Source organism: Dipteris shenzhenensis, chromosome 29, assembly GCF_047967505.1.
Source record: "Dipteris shenzhenensis isolate YYH24624 ecotype China chromosome 29, Dip_SZ_1.0, whole genome shotgun sequence".
Classification (NCBI taxonomy): domain Eukaryota; kingdom Viridiplantae; phylum Streptophyta; class Polypodiopsida; order Gleicheniales; family Dipteridaceae; genus Dipteris; species Dipteris shenzhenensis.
The window spans coordinates 34,629,805-34,652,476 of NC_141624.1; the positions used below are offsets into that span (position 1 = coordinate 34,629,805).

General features: G+C 47.8%; 1 protein-coding gene across 1 annotated transcript in view; it reads left to right on the plus strand.

Annotated features, from left to right (window-relative positions):
* The first annotated feature begins 866 nt into the window (after window positions 1–866).
* The window catches only part of LOC147882753 (uncharacterized), a 201,525-nt gene continuing 179,719 nt past the window's right edge, over window positions 867–22,672 (plus strand). The window contains 3 exon segments of the mRNA XM_087400494.1: window positions 867–1,040; window positions 3,361–3,476; window positions 10,901–10,964. Of these exon segments, the coding sequence (XP_087256620.1) occupies window positions 867–1,040; window positions 3,361–3,476; window positions 10,901–10,964 (354 nt within the window).

Consider the following 22,672-nt stretch of genomic DNA (forward strand, 5'->3'; position numbering starts at 1 on the left):
AGCTTCAGTCTATCTGACAACACCTTGCACAAGATGGTGGGCATCCTAGCAAGAGGGGTTATGGGGGCGGCCTCTAAGAGGCTAGGTTCACACAAACTAGCAGCAAAGGAGCTTTGATGGAGGAGTGTCGTCATTGTGCGGTGTTCACACAGCATCGACAATAGCTCCTGGAGAGAGTGTGGACCATCAAATGGTGGTACTAGTGGTCTTGCAGACCATCAAATGGTGCAGACCATCACATGGTGGTACTACTAGGACAACTGTCCCGCCGTGAAAGGCCGTTTACACCAGCTCTGCATTCATGAGAACGTCAGCGCAACTAACTGCTCCAGTTCACTGGATCAACTGACCGTTGGAACAGGGTCCCCAACGCTTGCACAAGCAGCATCTACGCATAGATCAAGATCAATCAGCTTCTTCTCTCCAACAAAATGCTGGTTTTCCAAAGGATCGCGGCCAGATTTCTTTGCAGCACCTATCGAACCTGCAGTATAAAGAATCGAGGTTTCTCAATCGCAGAAGTGCAACCAATTGGAATGCTTTGAAGAGCCCGTGCGTAGGGTGCAATGTCGGAGGGCAGTCCGCATTTTCATTCTGATACATGCATAGGCAGTTACTGTTGCAGGAAATTCATCCCTTGGCCTTTGACAGGCTGAGAGCAGAAGCATTTTTCCATGCATAACCGCAGTGATGCGCCGAGATTGCCAGTGAAGACAGAACTTTCTGTGAATAGGTTTTTTGAGGTTGCGTGATCCTCGATTCTTGTTACACTTGGCGAATGATCGCGCGCTTACAGTTTAAAAAAGATGTACGCAGCGCTTGAGCAGCCGCACTTGACCGAGAAACGTTCGGCAAGCTGTTTGACAATGTCGAAAATCATTCCGCTGAACAGAGTTGGAAATAGAGAGAGGTATAAGGACCATAATAAAGAGAATGAAGAAGGGCAGCTTGCAGGCTTTGCGTCTCGACTTCAAGGCTCTCCTCAAAGACCTGAACATTTGAGTGACGTTGAAGACTATACCACCGCGGGGCATCCTGCTGTTAGTTCTTGTTCCTCCCGTCTTTCATTGTTATGCTATCATGTTTATCTTCGATAGTGCAATAAGGACCTATAAAATTTGACAAGCGGGTATGGTGGCATTAAGTAGGCTTGCTGGTGTCTCTTGTTCTCTGTGGTCAAGCTGAGCGAGAGAAATAGCTCAACGCTCTTTGCTTCGGTTTCACAGCTTCCAGGCGCGTTCAATTTTTAAATGAGCCCAAAGGCATCGTTTATCGTATATATGTGTGCCAATGCGATAATAGAAGATAGTAAGCAAGGAATCTTAAACCTCTTTTGCTAGGTTTGTACTTCCGTGCAATAGCTGATCTCAGTTTCAAAGGCGAAATCCACGAATGTCAGGGGACGTTGAGGTCGACGAGTCTCAGCCAACTGATACAAGGGGAATGCATTTCAGAAGAGATTTTTGACAGAGGATCACCCAACCAAAATACGTTAAGAAATCCAATAAGTGGTCACAGTTCCAAATTAAAGGAGATTGACATAGTTCCAATAAGTGATCATAGCTCCAAATTAAAAGAGATTGAGAAAATCACACAATCAGAATGAATTGTTGCCAAAGTGAAATACAACAGAGCAGGGAGCAAACAATATACACACACGCACATTGAGGCAGATGTGATAAGTTGGATTATGCTAGGCACGGCGGAACCAGCTGCTAAGTCAGCTGCATGTGCATGAGAAGGCTTCAATGGTGCACCTGACTAAGGCCTAAATAAGTAGATCAGCCAAAATAACAGAAGTGGGGAATGACAGAAGTCGGGTAGTAAGCATGGTAGATATGTCCATTGTCAAGTGCCCAAAAATTAACCCCTTCGGCCTTGACTCTCCATCCAGCCAAACTGAGATCAAGAGCTTGCCTGTCTTTGGCAAATCAGGGGGAAAGCAAAGTTCATGCTTGGTCCTCTCTCCATACAGAATCCATAGGCTAGTCTTGCAACTGAAGTTCAAACAACCTGGGTGTCCAATCTTCCGCACTTGTAGCCGCAAACATAAAACTGCAACTAATCTTACCTTGCAGCCTCGGATACTGTAAAAACCTTAAGGACATGCAGATATTTCTATGGAACCTGGATGTAATCTCATTCTTTACGGTTGGCCATATATTTGGATACCACTGTATCCAGAAAGCTATGTCGTCTATTGATGCATGATTGTGTAGGTGGAACTCTTACATGCATTCCCTAAGGCACTGCTGGACAGCTGAGTTGCAGCTCCCTCGCTGTCACCCCTCCTCCCTGCTACTATCCCTCCCCGCTGCCACCCACTTCTCTCCCCTCCCTCTCCTTCCCCACTACTGCCTCCCCCCCCCTACCTCTCCGCCTCCCCCCTTCCGCCTCCCCTCTTTTGTCTCTTCCTCTGGTGCCCCTCCCCTTCTGCCTCCCCTCTGCCATCTCCTCCCCTTCCACCTTCCCTTTCTGCCTTCCCTCTGCTGTCTCCTCCCTGCCCTTGCGCTCTGCTTCTCTCCCCTCCCCCTCCCCCCTTCCACCTCTCCCCACTGCTACCTCTCCCCCCCGCCCCCCCCCCCCCCCCCCCCTCCCCTCTCCTTTCCCTGAGCCTCTCTCCCATCCCAGCCCCTCCCATTGTGCCTCCATCCCTATCTACTTCCCTTACCCTCCCTCCCTCCCTTCCTCTCTCGCTCCCCTCCCTCGGCCCCTTTACCTCCACCCCCCTCTTTCATCCTAGTCTTCAATTTCAAGTTCTTAAATTTGTTTGTGTCGGCCTTCCATCTTCGTTTGGCGGTTGAGTATCCATTAAACCGATCCTCGTCCCCTTCCACTGGCTGCATGGACACATATATTTCTAAAAAGTAGTTGCATTAGCTACCTCCCTCTTCGCATGCATCCATAGGTCCCAGCCCTCCAGGACACTAGATACGCATTGCCTTGCCTTGAGACCTCACCCCCCGCCTTTCTAATGTTCGTTTATTGGGGCGAGGTTTCTTTCAGGTGGTTTTTTATTCTCTTGGCGTTGCGAGTATAGAGCTCAAGGCTAGCCCTTTGACGCTTGGTTTCAAGAAAAAAATTCTCTCACCTTCTCACTAGGCTTTGATATGGAGGAGGGTTGATGGGTCACTTAGATGGAAGGAACACTCGGTAAACACTTCTTCTCTACTCTTGGCCCACTCGGTAAACACTTCTTCTCTACTCTTGGCCCAAGACATGGTAGAGAAAGTGTTTCTCAACTACTTGACTCTGATGGGATTTTACAATCGAATCCTCATGCCATCTTACGTATTGTTTCTGATTTTTGTGCCTCCCTTCTTTTTGCTTCTGATTTTTGTGCCTCCCTTCTTTTTGTAGATCTTAGCACACTTGCCAGAGATGATGCCAGACATGGAATTCGGCAGGCTATTCGAACAAGTGAAACCAGATATGAGAGTCTTACTTGATGCACCTTTTATCAATTTGGAATTTAGGTCTGCACTTAAGTATCTGAGCTTAGATGGGTTGACATCCAATCTTATTCATGATACGGAGATGGCCTTTTTTATAACATTTTTTCATTTGGGAGGCTTCGGAATGGGCTATGCTGAGTGGCCAAGGATTAGCCATTCTCCACTTGGATTTTGAGAAAGCTTATGATAGAGTACATTGGGAGTTCTTGGAGGGTACCCTTCTACGCTTTGGTTTCTCAGATGCTTGGACCAGAGGGGTCTCTTCACTATACAAATCAGCCCACAGCCAAGTGTTTATCAGAGGAGTCAAAACAAAGAGGGTATTAGAATTTAGGCATCTCATGAGTGAGGGCTTCTATGTGGATGTGCCTCCTCTCGAAAGGAGCTCTCTTGTTGTCTTGTCTTTTGTGGTTCCGCATGTGCAATGTTTGAATGGAAGCCCACCAGAGCTTCTTTTTTTTTTTTTTCCAAGAAAAAGACTTCTATTAAGTAAGAGAAAAAACCCGCGAGAGCAAGCTCAAAGCGGAATACATCATGAAATCATAAGGATAAATAAAAAAACCCCTGAGAGTGAGGTGGAAAACAACCAAGGCTGAGGCTGAAAGTGCCACCTCAACCCTGTAGTAGTTTCAGAGAAGAAAGGAGAATCCTTCCATTCCCTGAAGAAAGAAGCCCTCCTAGCTGAGGCTGCACGGGAGTCTCCCTGCATACCTGTCCATACGGCCATCAAAGTATGTACGGTGTCTGTCCAGATACTAGCCAATGTGTGCGAGGGATGAACCTGAGTACCCTCCAAAGCCTCTGTGCATCTGGCTCTCCAGATATGCCAAGATGCTATGCTCGCTAGAATCTCCCAAGAAGTATCACAGAGGCATCAGAAACCCCAATCTACTCTGTCATAAGCTTTTTCAAAATCCAAAAGTAGAATGGCAAGATTCTGGCCACTCTGCATGGCCCACTCTGAAGCTTCCCAGAAAGAAAAAATGTTATAAAAAATGCTTCTGCCATGCACAAATTCCGTATGAGTGTCATGAATAAGATCAGGGAGAAGTGGCTGCAATTGGAGGCTGATAGCCTTGGCCAGAATCTTGTAACAAGTCCCCAGAAGTGTGATAGGCCTCCACTGGGACACTAAATTTCTGCTACCTCCTTTTGGGATAAGGTGGATGAGACCCTCTGTAAGCGACCCAGGCATCTCGCCAGAGTCCCAAATGGCCTGCAGGGCTGAAGTAATATAGTCTCCAATCATATCCCAAAATGCAATGAAAAAGACGGGGTGAGGCCATCTGAACCTGGGCACTTGCCCTTGTGAAGGGCTGAAAGTGCAGTCCTGAACTCTGTGTTGGTGAAAGGTGCATCGAGTAGAACATGCATACCCGGATTCACCAACACAGGGATGCTCTGCCAAATAGCCTGTCTAGCATCCTCTCTATCATGTGTCTCAGGATCAGCAGTAAGAAGGGTGGCATAGAAATCTGAAGCTATGCGTAAGACATCATCAGGCTCTATTTGTAAAACCCCATGTGAGTCAATAAGCTGGGATACACTCTCTCTACTATGTCTAGGGCCAAGAGTAGAGAAAAAGTGTTTATTGACTCTACCACCCATCTGAATCCAGAAGGACTCCCGTGCATGAAAGGCATACTCTGCTCTCTGATCAAGCAATAACTACAGATGAGCCCTTGCTGCAGCAAGGCGCTCCTGAATTCAAGCATCTGAAGGCCGTTTCTGCTCTTTCCTCTGCAAAGTTGCCGACTGCTGGCAAACACCAATCTCACGTCTGAGAATATCTCGTCTCCTGGTACAAGCAACTGAGCGGTAGAAGTCGCTAATACCAGAAAGGGCAGCGGCTACATGTGATGGATATGGCTGCCCACCCTAGACATGAGCAACCCATATCTGCAGGGCTACCTCTGTAAGGTCCTCCTTTGTGTAAAAGGCATCTGGAATCCTGATGCTGGCAGACCGGCCTCTCAAGTGAGGCTCTGAGATAGCCAGCACAACAGGAAAGTGGTCTGAAGTGGAAACCCCAGCAGCAATGCATACCGATCCACCTCTGTCTAGTGCCCAGTCATCTACATAGAATCTGTCAATGCGTGCATGAATAGGCATCTGCTGCCTCCTGTTCGACCAAGAGAACAGGAGGGACTGTGGCTGAATAAGAAAGGCATCATCACACCAAGTATCTCTGCCACAGAAGTGAAAAAGGAAGGCATCCCAAGCTGCTCTCTCCAAAGAGTGAAGTCCGCCTTCTCTACCCCCTTTTTTGTCTGACGGTAACTCAACCAAGTTAAAGTCACCTCCAATCACCCATGAATCCACAATGGGGGCCCAGGAGAGCAAAGTCTTCCACATAAGTACACGTTCCCCTCTAATGTTGGAGGCATACAGGTTAAGGAAACCAACCTTACGCCCTCCAATCAAAAGAATAATCCACTAAGCTCTAGAGGGAATAATGACTCCGTGTCCAACAACTAAGGGGAGAACCGACTGCGAAACTGAAATAGAAGTGCCTCCCCTGGTGCCCAAGGCAGGCGACCAAAAAGTATGGCCAGAAAGCAACTTGCCTGACTTGGCACAATCTCTAGAATCCAGCTTGTGCTCTTGAATAAATAAGATATCAATGGAACCCCCAGTAACACCTGGATGAAGCTGATCCCAGATCAGCTGTCTACGGAGGCGATGTGGGATGCCACCTAGGCCCTGTATGTTTCAACTAATAATCCTCATCGACGGGAGGATGTAGAGTGGAACACCTTACCTGACCTAGTGGCGGAAACAAACCCCTCAACAGGGGAAGACCTCCTGCTCGAGGAGGGAGGGATGGAACCAAGTGGTGGAAAATCAACAGGGGAAAGAACCCTGGCACCTGAAGAAGAAGCCTTGTCAACAGGAAACCCAATCACTGGCCCCCCAAAAGTAGCGGGCACAAACTCCTTCTTTGGGAAATCTGAACCATCTGCCAGGGCTGAAAACGAGTTCCTGTGGAGCAAGCCAGACACCGAAGTGCGAAGGATTCCTTGTGAGGGAAGAGGATCAATAGTGTAAGCTATCCCCTTCCCCCTATCCAAGGGAGGAAGTGAGGAATGCTCTCTATCCTGTGTCTGCCTAGCCGCGGAGACCTCTACTACCTCAAGAAGAGCATCTGGCACCGCTGGATCTAGGGAAGAAGCTGCAACCGGGGAGGAGGTCGAAGATTCAGCGTCTCGGACTGTGCAAGGTGAGACTGGAGGGACAGCTCGAGGTGAAGCAGAGTCCACTAAAGTACCCTCGTGAACTAAAGGAGGGATCTGTACACGTGCCGAAACCCACTGGAGAGCGTCGCGTGCCCCTGAGGTAGGTGGGGGTCGAGGAGCAGGTGATGGACTTGTACCACCCCCCTGTCGAGGCCGAGGAGCAGGTGCTAGACCTGTACCACCACCAACCTGAGGAGGACTGCCAAGCGAAGGTCGAGGAGCAGGTGCTGGACCTGTACCACCCCTCTGTCGAGGCCGAGGAGCAAGTGCTGGACCTATACCACCCCCCTGTCCCCCCTGTCGAGGCCATGAGGCGGTAGCTGTACCAGAGGGCTTCTTGGGCCTTTTCTTCTTCTTGGGGCAATCCCTGGCAAAGTGTCCAATGGTCCTGCATATCCTGCACTGGTCCTATTTGCGTGAAATCTCTACTCTCTGGCGAAAAAAGGAACCATCTGGGCGCTAGATCATAACATGATCCATCTTGAGGCTAGGATCCTTACAGAGGACCCTAACTCTAGGTACCCCATCAGCCTTGGTTGCCTCTGCTGCAGTCAATGGCAACCCAGGGAGGGGTGGGATCTCAGCAACTGCGCCAAAATGCTCCCCAATAACAGAAAGAAGTCGATGGTAAACTTGGGGAAGCCCGGGGAATCTGATGAAGAGCGAAAAGATTTCCTTATCTGCCTCCACTGGGTCGAAACCAATATGAAAGGCTTCAAAGAAGATCTTCCTGTGTCCCAGGTGTAAAAACTCAGCCTTGAGCACAGTGCTCGCAGCCTCTGGAGTGTCAAAAACAACCTGGAAAAAACCTCGTCCCAGAAGACGAACATCTAACAATCGTGGAGTGAGGTCTGGGGGGAGAGCCGCAAGCATCCAGTCTCTCGCTTGGGATCTGGAGGGGTGAGACCCGAAGATGCGTGCTAGCAACGTGGTAGAGCATTCAATCTCTACATCCTTCTTGAGCTGCTGCAACTCGTCTTTAGAAAAGGTAATAGTTTTCACGGCTGGTGGAGGTGGAGTAGGATTGGCTGACGGAGTATCCATCGCCAATCGAGGTGAGGAGGCTGACTCTAACAATTTGGAGGCTCCTTCCGCTCCAAAAAAAAAAGCTGCGAGAGAAAGGGGGGTAGAAAAAAGGGAAAGGTGGTGAGGAGGGAGCGGGAGGAAGGGGCGAGAAGGGGAGGGGTAAAGGGGAGAGGCTGAGAGGCTGAAGGGGAGAGGGGCAGGCTGAGAGGGAGGGAGGGGGCAGGCTAGGAATAGGAAAGGGAGAGGAAGGAGATGCAGGAAGGGGGCGGGCTGAGGGGCTGGGAGGGGGAGGGCTGAGAGGGAGAGGAGAGGGAGAGGAAGGAGAGGGAGGGGCAGGGAGGGGGCGAGGAGCAGGCTGAGAGGGGGAGGAGAGGGAGCGAGGAGTGAAGGGAAGGGGGAGGAGAGGGAGAGGAGGGGGCGGGCTGAGAGGCAGAGAGGGGGCGGAGAGGCAGGGAGGGGGCGGGGGAGCAGGCAGGGAGGGGGCGGAGAGGCAGGGAGGGGGCGGGGGAGCAAGGGGCAGGCTGAGAGGCAGGGAGGGGGCGGGGGAGCAGGCAGGGAGGGGGCGGGGGAGCAGGGGGCAGGCTGAGAGGCTGGGAGGGGGCGGGGGAGCAGGCAGGGAGGGGGCGGAGAGGCAGAGAGGGGGCGGGGGAGCAGGCAGGGAGGGGGCAGAGAGGCAGGGAGGGCGCGGGGGAGCAGGCAGGAGGAGGGGGCGGGGGAGCAGACTGAGAGGGGGAGGAGAGGGACGGGCTGAGGGAGAGGGTGCAGCAAGGGAGCGGGAAGGAGCAGCAGCTCAGGCTTCAGATCGTTTTCTCTCTCATTGGTTTCCCCACCAGAGCTTCTCATTGAGAGAATTTCAGATTTCTATAGTCTTGAAAAAATATTTGGAGGAGACTTTGGAAGTCCCTCAGGGATAGAGAAACCACTATTTCTTTGCTTTCTAGTCATGGAGGAATTGCAATGAATCTATGGAGATCCAGGTCTGGATCAGCCCCTACTTGCCCTCACTGCATTTTTGCTAAGGATTTAATTCAACATTGTTTATGGGATTGCAGATACCAAAAGTTAATATGGAAGGGGACCGGTAGACTTTTCAGTACTTTTGTTCCCCTCCCCTTCTTCGTGACCTAGGGCTCAATGGCTTGGCTTTCTCTTTTGGGGCCTCAGCTTTTTATGAGGTGCATAGCTCCTCTTGGGCTCCTTCGGTTCAATGACGCTTAGTTCATTCATGCTCTGTAGATGATGTTTCCCCTTCTCATTACATACCTGTACATGATACTTTTGGGGAGATTTTAACAAGCATTTCAGCATGGCATGTATGGGGATTCAGGCACAAAGTCATTTGATGGCTCCTAGGTCCACCCTTCTCATACTTTGGCAGAGACATTGTACACACTTCGATGGCCATTTGGTTAAGCATACCACGTGAACTATCTTCCTCGGGGAGTGAGATGGCTCCCCTTTTTTCTTGCAATCCATCACAGGGGTGGCATTTTCAGACTCGAACTTGGTGCTTCATCAGCTCTTCTTGATGGATAGACATGCGGAATTTTGTTTTCCATGCTATGCACTTTCGCCATGATCATTGCTCTTGTGCTTTTTTCATACTTAATAGATGTCTTTTTATTGAAAAAAAAAAAAAAGATATGTCCGATCCAGAGGCAAATGAAGAAACATGTGGAGTGGGAGAGTACCACTCTAGCTCTAGGAACAGAAAGGAAAAATGGAAGGCATAATGGAAAATGGAAAATGGAAAGAAAGTACAAGTGTAAGGCAATAACTAGAATATTCACATGTAGATAAAGCTTGATGTTGATTGATATAAATGACTCAAGACAAGTACAACACTATATAGTATGACACTAGACTCTAGAAAGCCATAGTGTATATGGGATAACTCCCAATATGACACGTGGCATGTCTTGGACTCACTAGACTCTAAAACACCCCCTAGACACCTAGTACACTCATTTTTGACTCACTTTGGCTTCATATTTCAACACCCCCCATGAAGGCAAGGTGAGAGAAGAGAGGAGAGAAGTCACACCCATGACAACATCCAACTATTAGCCTATGCAATCTCAGAGGCAAGCGTGCATGGCTTAGAGGCTAGTGAGCATGGTACAACAGACTCAAAGGCTCATCTAGCATGGCTCAGAGGCCCAACATGCATGGATGCAAAAGATTAAGAGCATGGCTGAGAGGCTAGAGAGCATGGCACAACAGGCAGAAGTCACACCCATGACAACATCCAACTATTAGCCTATGCAATCTCAGAGGCAAGCGTGCATGGCTTAGAGGCTAGTGAGCATGGTACAACAGACTCAAAGGCTCATCTAGCATGGCTCAGAGGCCCAACATGCATGGATGCAAAAGATTAAGAGCATGGCTGAGAGGCTAGAGAGCATGGCACAACAGGCTCAGAGGCTCTACCAAGCATGGCTCAAAGGCTCAACAATGGAGAACTCATCAATAGAAGGACTCCTTTCAATACATCCCCCCATGGCTTCATAACATGAAGTGGTAGGAAGCCACACACAAATAAACAGGAAAACTAATACATATTTTTAAGAGGACTATCCAAGGCAGAGTACCTTTAGACTCAACACACATAATATATTTGCATTCATTTTGGGGGACTACCTAAGGCAGAGTACCCTAAAAAATACATCAAGCTGTAGTAATAAATAAAGAATAAATCTCTTAAGAGTTAGAGCTGTCCTCCAAGTAGCCACTGCTCTTGTGTGCACATTGATGCATGTCGATGAAGGTGTTGATGAAGTCCTTGGCAAGGATACCCCAAAATATGTGTCGATGAAGTCCATGGGGTAGCTACATGGAGCGGCCACGGCGTGACTCTCAAAATGTCGGAGTGAGAGTCACCGATGTTGGAGTAGAAGCTCAAACTTGAGCAATTATGCCCAAGAGGGGCAAAATTCCCAAATGAATGTACTAAAGGGTGATGAAATTACAAGAATTTGGCGGAATCCCTAAAGGAATTACATGCAAGGGATTGGAAATTTCAGAAAAGCCCTAAATAGGAAATTACGGTTTCTACCAGAAAATAGAGCCTATGGCAGCAACGCAGGAGAAATATGTCGACCAAGAAAGAGGTGGCTCCTTCAAGAAATGCGACAGATCTTCATGGAGCTGGGCGGTTGGTGCTAAGGCGGCATGTCGTTGAAGAACACGTTCACGCGCAAATGGTGACTCCAGGAGAAAAGGCCACCCCTCCGCAGATCAATTACTCGTAGGTGTCTACCAACAAATAGGTGCTACAATTCTTCATGTATGGCTGCGTAATATATTCAGGAGCTGGTCCAAATTGCTAAGCATAGCTTGTTGTAGACACAAGGCCCTGCTTGAAGGTTTATGGCTTGCATAATTGTTACAGAAGTTTGAAGAACATTGCCTTGTCTCCTTCAACTCCAGCCCAATGTTGATGAAGATCGTGGGCAACAGGTCGGTGGAGCATCATCTTCCATTGGAGAGGCTAAGGGATGGAAGTGGAGAGAGGACCTTCAAAGGAGGAGGAGAGAAGAAAGCTTCATGGCCTCCCTCTTACCTCATCCTCTTGGAGGTGGCTCTGATACCAAATGAAGAAACATGTGGAGTGGGAGACTACCACTCTAGCTCTAGGAACGGAAAGGAAAAATGGAAGGCATAATGGAAAATGGAAAATGGAAAGAAAGTACAAGGCAATAACGAGAATACTCACATGTAGATAAAACTTGATGTTGACTGATATAAATGACTCAAGACAAGTACAACACTATATAGTGTGACACTAGACTCTAGAAAGCCATAGTGTATATGGGATAACTCCCAATATGACACCCCCTAGACACCTAGTACACTCATTTTTGACTCACTTTGGCTTCATATTCCAACAGCAAATATATTAGGCTACTAACTAATTGCCTACTATTAGTAAGCCTACATGTAAGCAAGCCCATAGATGGGACAAAAAGTCTGTTACATTAAAATATGCTTTTAGAGAAATAAACAGAAGGGTCTACTTGTTTATACAAGTACCTCCTATCTCGCTGTTACTAAGGATAGAGAAGCATTCCAAATAGACTTCTTAATGTTTTAAACTTTGCAAATACAATATAAATAATTGGCTTGGCAAGACATGGATTTGACAAACTAGATTTGGCTTTTTGATTTTTCCTCTTAGGATTTGAAAGAGATAACTAGAGTGGATGGCATAGTTTCATTGTTAGAGTAGAAAAATATTAATGAAGGGGGAAAGGGGCTATTTTAGACACCCTTTAGAGACCTTTTAGGTGGGAAATGTGGAGGGACTATATAAGTCTCTATCCACCACTCATTGTACACTTTTGATGTGACATCTAATCCTATCTACTCCCTCCTTCTTCCTCCTACATGTTGCCTACACTCTCTCTCCCAATCTTTCTCTATCTCTCTCTTTCCCTTACCCTTCTCTCTCTCTTCCTCTCCCTCTACTCCCGTTCCTCACCTCTCACTCCTTCACCCCCTTCCTCTCTCTCCCTCCTACCAATTTTCCTTCCTCCAATCTGAAGGCACACGGTGGAGAGGGAGAGAGAGAGAGGGTAGGCTAGGGGGAGAGGAAGTGATACTCAAAGAGAGACATAATGGAATGGAAATGAAATGACTAGAGCAATGAACCAAAATGAAAGTACTCACATGTAGACCAAAGAGCTTGTAGCTTGATACTTGATTGATTTGACACTAGACAAGTATAGCTCTTATATAAGAGCACACACACACATATGAACACCTATGCATATGGGATAACTCCCGATATGACACGTGGCATCCATAGGACTCACTAGACTAGAACTCACACTAGAACACACTAGAATACACCAAACTGACTCAACTTGGCTTCATATTCTAACATCCCCCCATGAAGGCAAGGTAAGAGACTACAGGAATGGAACCAAGGACAGAACATGACCATGACAAGACTACTAAACTGTGCAATGTCTGAACTAGACATGGCTCCCATGCCAACTCAGAGGCAGAGGCTGAATTCTAAGCATGGTTCAAAGGTCGGACTGAGCATTCATATGGCTTTTACATCCCAAACATGACTCAGAGGCTCATGTCTTAGCATGGATGCATGAACAACTCCGAGGTCTAGAAGACCAATGCACCAACATCCTGGAACTCATATGCCAGGCCTGATAACTAGACCCTATCAATGCCAATACATGGCTCCCACAGCATATCCCCCTCTTGACTCCAAGGACTAACTAGAAACATGGAGTCACACACCATAAAAGAAATACATCATTTTAGGAGGACAATCAAAGGTAGAGGATCTTTATTGACTCAACACACATTATTTATTGCATTCATTTTTGGGAAACATCCTGAGGCAGAGTACCCAAATATTCCTAACCATTATCTATCACTTCAGATAGATCATGTAAAACAATAGATATAGCTCGTTGGTCAGATCCAGTAGACATAGCGTGAAGCTTTTTGAACTTGGCTTTGATCTCCGTGGTGGAAGCAGTGAGGTCAAAGTGATGGAGCAATCTATTGTCCAACCTCACACCGATACAGGCAAGTGCTTTCTCCTAAGATGAAGTGACTTCTCTAGGAGGATGAGGTTCCATGGTATCAACCTTGAAGTAGCTAATTAAGCAGGCTGAAAATAATAACCAGCTTGCAATAGCAATTGGAAAGGCAATAGCAGGAGCAATGGCGCGTAGGCAGCTGCAAATGGTTTCGAGGGCAAAAGAGCAGCTGCAAGTGAGCGGCAGAGAGGGCAAAGGTAGCAGAGAATACAAGTTCTAGCAGAGTCAGGAGCAAGTTTTTGTTAGGAAATGGAGTCAATTTGAGTGACTTTTAGTGTGTTTCTATTGAGTTCTAGAGTAGCACTATACTACTTTATATCCTAGAGTGCCACGTGTCACTATGGGTCTTATTAGGAGTGGTCATGTAAGTACTTTTCTTTGGTTGTACATTTCTTTCTAGCATTCATTCATTTCTTTCCTAGTCATGCTTTTCTACTTTCCTTTCCATTCCATGTCTTGCATCTTCATATGGTATCAGAGCTAACTTCCAAGAGGTTGAGGACATTGAAGCCTCTCTCCCTCATTCCCCTTGGAGGGCTGCTTTCTCTATTCCACTTTGAGCTCCACTCCTTCTCCACCCGAGCCTCACCAACAATGGCTTCATCAAGCAAAGAAGGTGACTGTTCAGTTCGTGATGACTGAAGCTCGTGCTGCTCCATTGCCTCTACTCAGTCTGCTCCATTGCCTCTGCTCAGCCTGCTTCATTCCCCTCTGTTCTGCCCGCCATCCTGCTACTTCTCTGCCCGCCATTCCACACTGCTCAGCCCACTTCATTTCACACTGCTCAGCCCGTTCAATTTCCTCTGTTCTGCCCGTCATTCTGCCGTCTGATCTGCCCACCATTCTGCCGCCTCTCTGCCCGCCATCACACCAGCAGCAACTCCATCTACTGTCAGCTGCCTGTCACCCGTTCTATAGCAAACATTCATCTACTATCAACTGCCCGTCGCCCATTCTATAGCAGCAAACATTTGAGCTCTTCTAGCTGTCCTGTAGAGCTACCTGCCATTCACAAGCTTGTATATTCATAATGGGTTCACTATCTGCAAGTTCCTTGCTAGTGGACAAGTTCACGGGGGAAGGATTCCAAATGAAGGTCCAACTCCTTCTCATGAAGGAGAATGGTTGGTATGCCATTGAAGATGATGAAGATATTGCTACATCAATGGAGTCTTCAACACACAAGATTTGGAAGCAACACAACTCGAGAGCCATCGCAATCATCGGGCTTTGCCTAGATGATTCTTTGACTCATCACATCAACTTCAAGTCGACGGCCAAGGAGATTTGGGCACGCCTCGAGAATATATTTGGTAACAAAATCACCAACTCCAAGGTTTTTTTGAAAATGCAATTTTATAAGTTGAAAATGGAAGCGTGCAATACCTTGAGTGCACATATAGCAAAAATTCAATCTTTAGTTCAACAACTCTCAAACTTGAAGTGTGCCCCGGATGACGAGGACAAAATGTTGTCCTCATGACGAGTATGGAAGGGATCTCTCGCTTTGAGAATGCCCTTAAAGTACTTCGAATTGCATCGAGTACCTTCGAAGATATGGTGTCTCTTCTTCTTGAAAAGGATCGCCGCAACAAAGAATCTTTATCCTACTTATCGGATACTACACAGGCTCTTGCCTCCACCAGCAAATGGAGACCTAGGCCATTGCCTCCACCAACACGAGGAAAGACATTCAAACCGTTTAAGTGCACATATTGCAACAAGCTTGGTCATACGGAGGACAGGTGCTACTAGAAGCTTGCCCAACAACAATCGAAGGATCATGCCGGTTGGGTGGCATCCGCTACTAGTGATGATGCAGACAAAGGTGACCATCCGACATAGGATCATGCTCTCACTGCTCAAATCCGACATGTGTGTCTCCAACATCTAGAGGATGATGGAGATGATGATTCATTTGCTTTCTGAGCATTATATGTGTGGGTACTCTGCCCTGGCGGTGTTTCTAAAAAATGAATAATGTGTGTTGAGTCAATAAAGGTACTCTGCCTTGGATAGTCCTCCTAAAATGTTGTATTTCTTTTCTATTTTTGGTGTGTGGCTCCATGTTCCTCATTAGTCTTTGGAGCCAGGAGGGGATGCACTGTGGAAGCCATATGTTTTGGCTTTGATAGGTCTATTTGTTGGTGCATTGGTCTCCTAGATCTCTGAGTTGATCATGCATCCATGCATGATGAGCCTCTGAGCCATGGTAGAGGAGTATTTTTATGTTATGCTCACAAGCCTCTGAGCCATGCTCACTTGCCTCTGAGATTGTGTGGGAACCATGTCTAGTTCTAGATCGGCATGCACAGTTTTGATGACTGTCATTATCATGACTTTGGTTCCATACCTATAGTCCCTCAGCTTTCCTCCATGGGGGGGCGTTAGGAAGTGACTTTTAGTGTGTTTCTAATGAGTTCTAGAGTAGTACTATACTACTTTATATCCTAGAGTGCCACGTGTCACTATGGTTCTTAACTACCCCTTCAGCTCCAAATGCCTTGCCTAAAGCAGCGCCATTAGCCCGTACAACAGGCCGTACTATCTCGGGACTGTTGCCTACTCTTGCTGCGTCGTACAGACTGCACAACCTGCCGTACAGTCCGTACAGGCTGTACGGACTGTTCCATACAGTATGGACAGTTCCAGCCTGCCCGTACTGATGTGACACACCCGCCATTGCTTCTTCAACCCGTAAGCAACCACTTCATTCTGCCTGCAGCACACCATCCTCCCGAATCACTACCCGAGTTAGTGACACTACGCCATTTTCAGCTGCTTATAGCCTCGATTGCTATGCCATCTAATTCCGTCTACCACTGCTGCTCCTGCCCTCGAAATACATGCCAAAACTGAAGATGCAAGACATGGAATGGAAAGGAAAGTAGAAAAGCATGACTAGGCAAACATAAAGAAATGAATGAATGCTAGAAAGAAATGTACAACCAAAGAAAAGTACTTACATGACCAAGAAAGGATTGAGGCTTGATGATGTGACATGAGAAAGTAGATTGCCTTTATAGGATAGGCACACTCACACTCTAAGTGTCAAGTGTATATGGGATGATGGCGAGGAACCATGGCGAGGCTAAGGAACAGCTGATGGCGAGGCATTTCGGACTGAAGAAGGGGTAGTTGATGGTGGCGAGGTGGATCAGCTCCAAATCAGCTCTCGAGGTGAGGCTAAGGATTGGGAAACTCTACCTTGGAGGAGAGGGTAGCTTCCATTTGCAGGCTTCTCTCATCCTCTAGGTAGAGCAAGAAGGGGAAGATAGGAAGGGAGGCTCTGATACCACATGAAGGCACATGGTGGAGAGGGAGAGAGAGAGAGAGGGTAGGCTAGGGAGAGAGGAAGTGATACTCAAAGAGAGACATAATGAAATGGAAATGAAATGACTAGAGCAATGAACCAAAATGAAAGTACTCACATGTAGACCAAAGAGCTTGTAGCTTGATACTTGATTAATTTGACACTAGACAAGTACAGCTCTTATATAGGAGCACACACTTTTTTTTTTTTTTGATGACACGTGGCATCCATAGGACACACTAGACTAGAACTCACACTTAAACACACTAGAGCACACCAAACTAACTCAAACAATCTACCCCTGCCTGCTGTAGGAAATGGAGTCAAGATGAGTCAGTTTGGTATGTTTCTAGTGTGAGTTCTGGTCTAGTGTGTTCTATGGATGCCACGTGTCACATTGTGAGTTATCCCATATGCATATGTGTGTGTGTGCTCTATATAAGAGTTGTACTCGTCTAGTGTCAAATCAATCAAGTATCAAGCCTATAAGCTCTTTGGTCTACATGTGAGTACTTTCATCCGTTCATTGCTTAGTCATTGCATTTCCATTTCATTATGTCTTTCTTTGAGTATCATTATCTCTCTCCTTATCCTACCCTCTCTCTCTTCCTTCTCCACCATGTGCCTTCATGTGATATCAGAGCCTTCTTTCCTACCTTCCCTTTCTCCTTGCTCTACCTAGAGGATGAGAAAAGCCCGCAAATGGAAGCTCCTCTCTCCTCCAAGGTAGATTCTCCCTTCCCTTAGCCTTGCCATTGTTCCTTGCCATCAGCTACCCTTTCAGCCCGGTCCTATGCCTCGCCATCAGCTGCCCGTATAGCCAGTTGTACAGGCCGTACAAGTTGTACTTATTGTTCCAGCCATACAGCAGAGTAGTGTGTGTTCTAGTGTGAGTTCTAGTCTCGTGTGTCCTATGGATGCCACGTGTTACATTCGGAGTTATCCCATATGCATTGGTGTTTATATGTGTGTGTGTGCTTTGTATAAGAGTTGTACTTGTCTAGTGTCAAATCAATCGAGTATCAAGCCTACAAGCTCTTTGGTCTACATGTGAGTACTTTCATTTTTTCATTGCTTAGTCATTTCATTATGTCTTTCTTTGAGTATCATTATCTCTCTCCCTAGCCTATCCTCTCTCTCCTCCTTCTCCACCATGTGCCTTCACTTGCTTCCCTACATTGGTATTAGAGCTCCTTCCTAGGGCCCTGTGCCTTCTTTCCCTATACTTATTCTCATTCTCAGTGTCGTCTACCGGACTCCATGCAAGCAGAAGCACTTCAGCATCAAGCAAGGACAACGCAGACCAACTGCAAGATAGGGAAACACAGTATCGACGATCGACTTCAACATCAACTGAAAATCTGAGCGTGGAATGTAAACACTTGATGGCTTCATAGAAGACACGCACAAATCCACGTCAATTGCCCGTATGCAACAACCAGGTGGCTCCCCGGACTGCACTTGTCGTTACCCGTACGGCATGGAGATAGTATGACCGGGTAGTTTTTTTAGACCACTGGCTCTCATTTAGTAGAGGCACAGCTTTAGCAGTTGCGAGATGGAGCAGATAGTTGCACTCATATCTGCAAGAGATCCTTGAGAGGACCACAGACTTCTATTGGTACTTGTTCCAATCCGAAGAGTAGTCCCCCAGGTTCCAGTAGTCCTAGAGGAACATGGGCTTAAATCCCGAAAGTGGTCTCTTAGAGTATGAGTAAGCAAGTGTAGGTGCCTTTCATCGACGAGGAGCTTTTGGAGGTCCTCAAAGCCCTTCCTTCTAAGAAGTGCTTGGGAAAGGGGGGTGGGGGGGATGGATTGACAATGGCTGTCTTCAGGAAAGTTCAGGTGCTTCTGGGATCACATTTCAGCAAACCAGCAGCATAAGCCGCTCCCATTAGATTCCCTCTGACTCGAGATGCTCTATTGACCATCTCACGCAGAGGCAGTATAAGCCACTCCTATCCCCAATCCGTTGACAATGTGCTGTCGTGGAGCTACGCCCATGACCTGCATCATAGACGCTGGCGCTGTTTGTGGATTTCCACCGCCCGGTGCCACTATTCAGCAACTAAACAATCCCCAATTTATGGGGCAATCTAACAGCTCACAGGCCAACCAAAAGGCCAGCCATCTCAGCCAAACAAGTGGCCAAAAAGACCAGCTGGTCTGGCCGACCAGTTGGCCAACCAGCTGGCAGGTCCACCGACCAGCTGGCCGACCAGCTGGCAGGCCCACCGACCAGCTGGCCGACCAGCTAGGTCTGGCCTATAAAAGGCATCTGCCCCCACACTCCTTCTGACAGGACATGACCTGCAGCTGTTCCTCTTCTCCTCCATGCTTTGCTGCAGCCCCGCCTGCTCCACTCCTACCTCTTCTCTTCAGTTCTGCTCCTCTCTGCCTCACATTCCTGCCTCCTGGCTGCTCCAGCCTCTCCTCCAGATCTGCCTCACATTCCTGCCTCCTGGCTGCTCCATTCTCTCCTCCAGATCTGCCCTAACTTCTGCTCCTCTGCTCCAGATCTGCTCCTCTGCTTCAGCTCTGTCCCTTCTGCCCAGATCTGTCCCATCCTGCTCCAGATCTGCTCCTCTGCTTCAGCTCTGTCCCTTCTGCTCCAGATCTGTCCCATCCTGCTCTAGATCTGCTCCTCTGCTCTTGCCACCCCTGCCACAGATCTGCTCCTTTTCTTCACCATGTTGTTATTCAGATAGCCTGAAGGTTCCTTCCTCAGAGCATGCTGGTTTTCAGCCATTTCCTAGGGCAGCTCTAGCCCTTCATCTTCTTCTCATCATCGAGCTACACAGAGGACTGCGTTTCGCTCCCTCTGTTGCTATCTTTTCTACAGTTTCTCTACATGGAATCATCTTTCTGATTCACCTCAGCCATGGTCCTTGAGACACGATAGCTTGAGGTTCTTGTATTCAGTTTTTCATATTACCGACAGGCACTATGTTTTCTGAGTTCCGTTCTTCAGTTGTGTCTGAGTATTGTCTACTTTTGATCGCTCCACTACAAACCCTATCGTTTCTCTATATGGTATCAGAGCCATGGTGAGCTAAAGACCCTAGATCTCTGGTGATCTAAAGATCCTGCTTCTTCATGGAGGCCATAGGTACGGGGAGCATCACTCCTATGAACTTATCAGTTTCCTCTTCATTCCGCTGCGCACTAAGGGAGAGAACTCCATCTTCTACTCCCATCCCTCCCTCCCTACCAGAATTCCCTCTTCTACTCCCATCCCTCCCTCCCTTTCAGAACTCCATCTTCTACACCCATCCCTCCCTCCCTTTTCGGTTTTAGGCTTGACACTTCCCATTCCTTCGAACAAGGAGGTCATGATCCTTCACCTCTACCAGATCTCCATCGACATCGACTTCCAGGATCTACAAGTTCTCCCTACGCAGGACCCTTTCTGTTCAGATGTGTCTTGATGACTATTGTTTCGAATTCTTCTACATTCATGGAGGCGGGGATAGACTCCTCTCTCCCGGGTTCAAGATCGGGCACACACTGGATCACTGTTCAGCTACCACCTCTTCCTTTGGTGAAATCCTACCATCTCTGGATTATCAGTGCTGCTTCGACATATTTTTTACCTTTGCTTTTCCCTCCACCTTTCGGCGTTGAGAGGGGGTGGCTTATTCTCTCAAGCTTCACAGTGTTCTTATTTCTATCTGGTATCATACGTGTAACTTCGACACTTGAGGAAGTGAACAATTCCCTTGCAAGGGCACTGCTCTTGTGACACTTCTATTGGGCATTTCACAGGGATAGCCAGCACCACCATCGACATCCCTACACGAAGCTCCAAGCACACAATGTTTGCCCCTCCAAATTGGCAATTGAGAGGGGGTATTCCACAACTAAACAATCCCCAATTTATGGGGCAATCTAACAGCTCACAGGCCAGCCATCTCAGCTAAACAAGTGGCCAAAAAGACCATCTGGTCTGGCCGACCAGTTGGCCAACCAGCTGGCAGGTCCACCGACCAGCTGGCCGACCAGCTGGCAGGCCCACCGACTAGCTGGCCGACCAACTATAAAAGGCATCTGCCCCCACACTCCTTCTAACAGGACAGGACCTGCAGCTGTTCCTCTTCTCCTCCATGCTTTGCTGCAGCCCCGCCTGCTCCACTCCTACCTCTTCTCTTCAGATCTACTCCTCTCTGCCTCACGTTCCTGCCTCCTGGCTGCTCCATCCTCTCCTCCAGATCTGCCTCACATTCCTGCCTCCTGGCTGCTCCATTCTCTCCTCCAAATCTGCCCTAACTTCTGCTCCTCTGCTCCAGATCTGCTCTTCTGCTTCAGCTCTGTCCCTTCTGCCCCAGATCTGTCCCATCCTGCTCCAGATCTGCTCCTCTGCTCCTTCTGCTCCAGATCTGCCACCCCTGCTATAGATCTGCTCCTTTTCTTCATCATGTTGCTATTCCAGATAGCCTGAAGGTTCCTTCCTCAGAGCATGCTGGTTTTCAGCCATTTCCTAGGGCAGCTCTAGCGCTTCATCTTCTTCTCATCATCGAGCTACACGGAGGACTGCATTTCGCTTCCTCTGCTGCTATCTTTTCTACAGTTTCTCTACATGGAATCATCTTTCTGATTCACCTCAACCACGGTCCTTGAGACACGACAGCTTGAGGTTCTTGTATTCAGTTTTTCATATTACCGACAGGCACTATGTTTTCTGAGTTCCGTTCTTCAGTTGTGTCTGAGTATTGTCTACTTTTTGATCGCTCCACTGCAAACCCTATCGTTTCTCTATAGCCACCCCACCCTACAATCCTTAGCTTTCCTAGGTTAGACTAAGGGGGGTTTAGTAGGTTGGGTTAGGTTTAGTTAGTTTGGGACTAGGCTAGGTGAGTGTTAACTAGGGTTAAAGGTTGGGTTAGGTTGTCCTAAGTCAATGTCCTAACATTCTTAGGTTAATGCTATACTAACAATCCTAGGCGACTTAGGATCACTCCTTTTAAAAAAAATAAAGGGAGCCTTTTCACAGCCTCTTTTGAAGGCCTTCCACAGTCCCAATTGGGCTCATTTGGGCCCCGTTTCGAAGCATTGGCCTTTTTGTGGTTCTACACACTATATTAGGAAAAGCCACACATTCGAGCTTTCTCTCTCTCCCATGATAGTCACCATGGCACCCAAGCTTGCCCCTCGTGATATACAGTAATGAGGCTGCTCAGTATGAGCAAGTGCCTACCATAGTGGGTGCATCCACTGGTGGTATGGAAGTTCCTACCACTCAGCCCCTCTCTCTCGCATCTCGAGAAGTGCAGGCAATAGAAGCATAGTTTTTGGATGCCCTTGCTTCTATGCTCCAAGGTGCTTTCCACCAAATAGGACAGCCATTCAGCCAGCAGCTTACACTGCCATGGCTATGCAGGATACCGCTCTTGCCCAAATGGGACAGCAGAGTGGTCAGCAGATCACATCTGCCATTGCTATGCAGGATAAGGGTAAGCAGTCTGCACCCCAACATGGGGATGGGGTGATGATTAGTTTCCAAGACAACGCAGAGGGTTTATGGCTGATGCACACCATGCCTATGCTTTCTAGACCATTGCATGTACCCTAGCATGGAGATTATACTGATTTGCGTGATGCCTTTTCTGTGCCGCAGAGCACTTTCTTGACGGATTCCGGGCCACCTTTTGGCTCACTATTTTCTGCTTCTACACAGGCTGAGCCGTCTATACTAAGCCGACCTTCAGGTATGCATCCATTCAGTACTGCACCAGTGAGTATGCCTGGCTCTGGTTTTGGATTGCAGGGTAGCTGGGAGTGAGTTTAGTCCTCTTCTCAGGCTTTTACTGCACCATCTTTTGAGAGGGATGCCTTTGGGAGGCAAACTCAGCTAGGGGTGCATGCTTCTATGGCTTTGACAATTAACACTTTTAGCCAACACAGCCCGTGCATCAGACGGGTGGTGTTACTATGCAGCAAAATGTTGAAAATGGGCAGCAAGTGACCACGGATGATATGCTTTCAAATGCCTTACGCCCTTACTGGGCTTTGCATGAGGATTTGCATGATGAGATGCCTTTTTGCCAGTATGTGATGTTGGAATATGATGCCAAA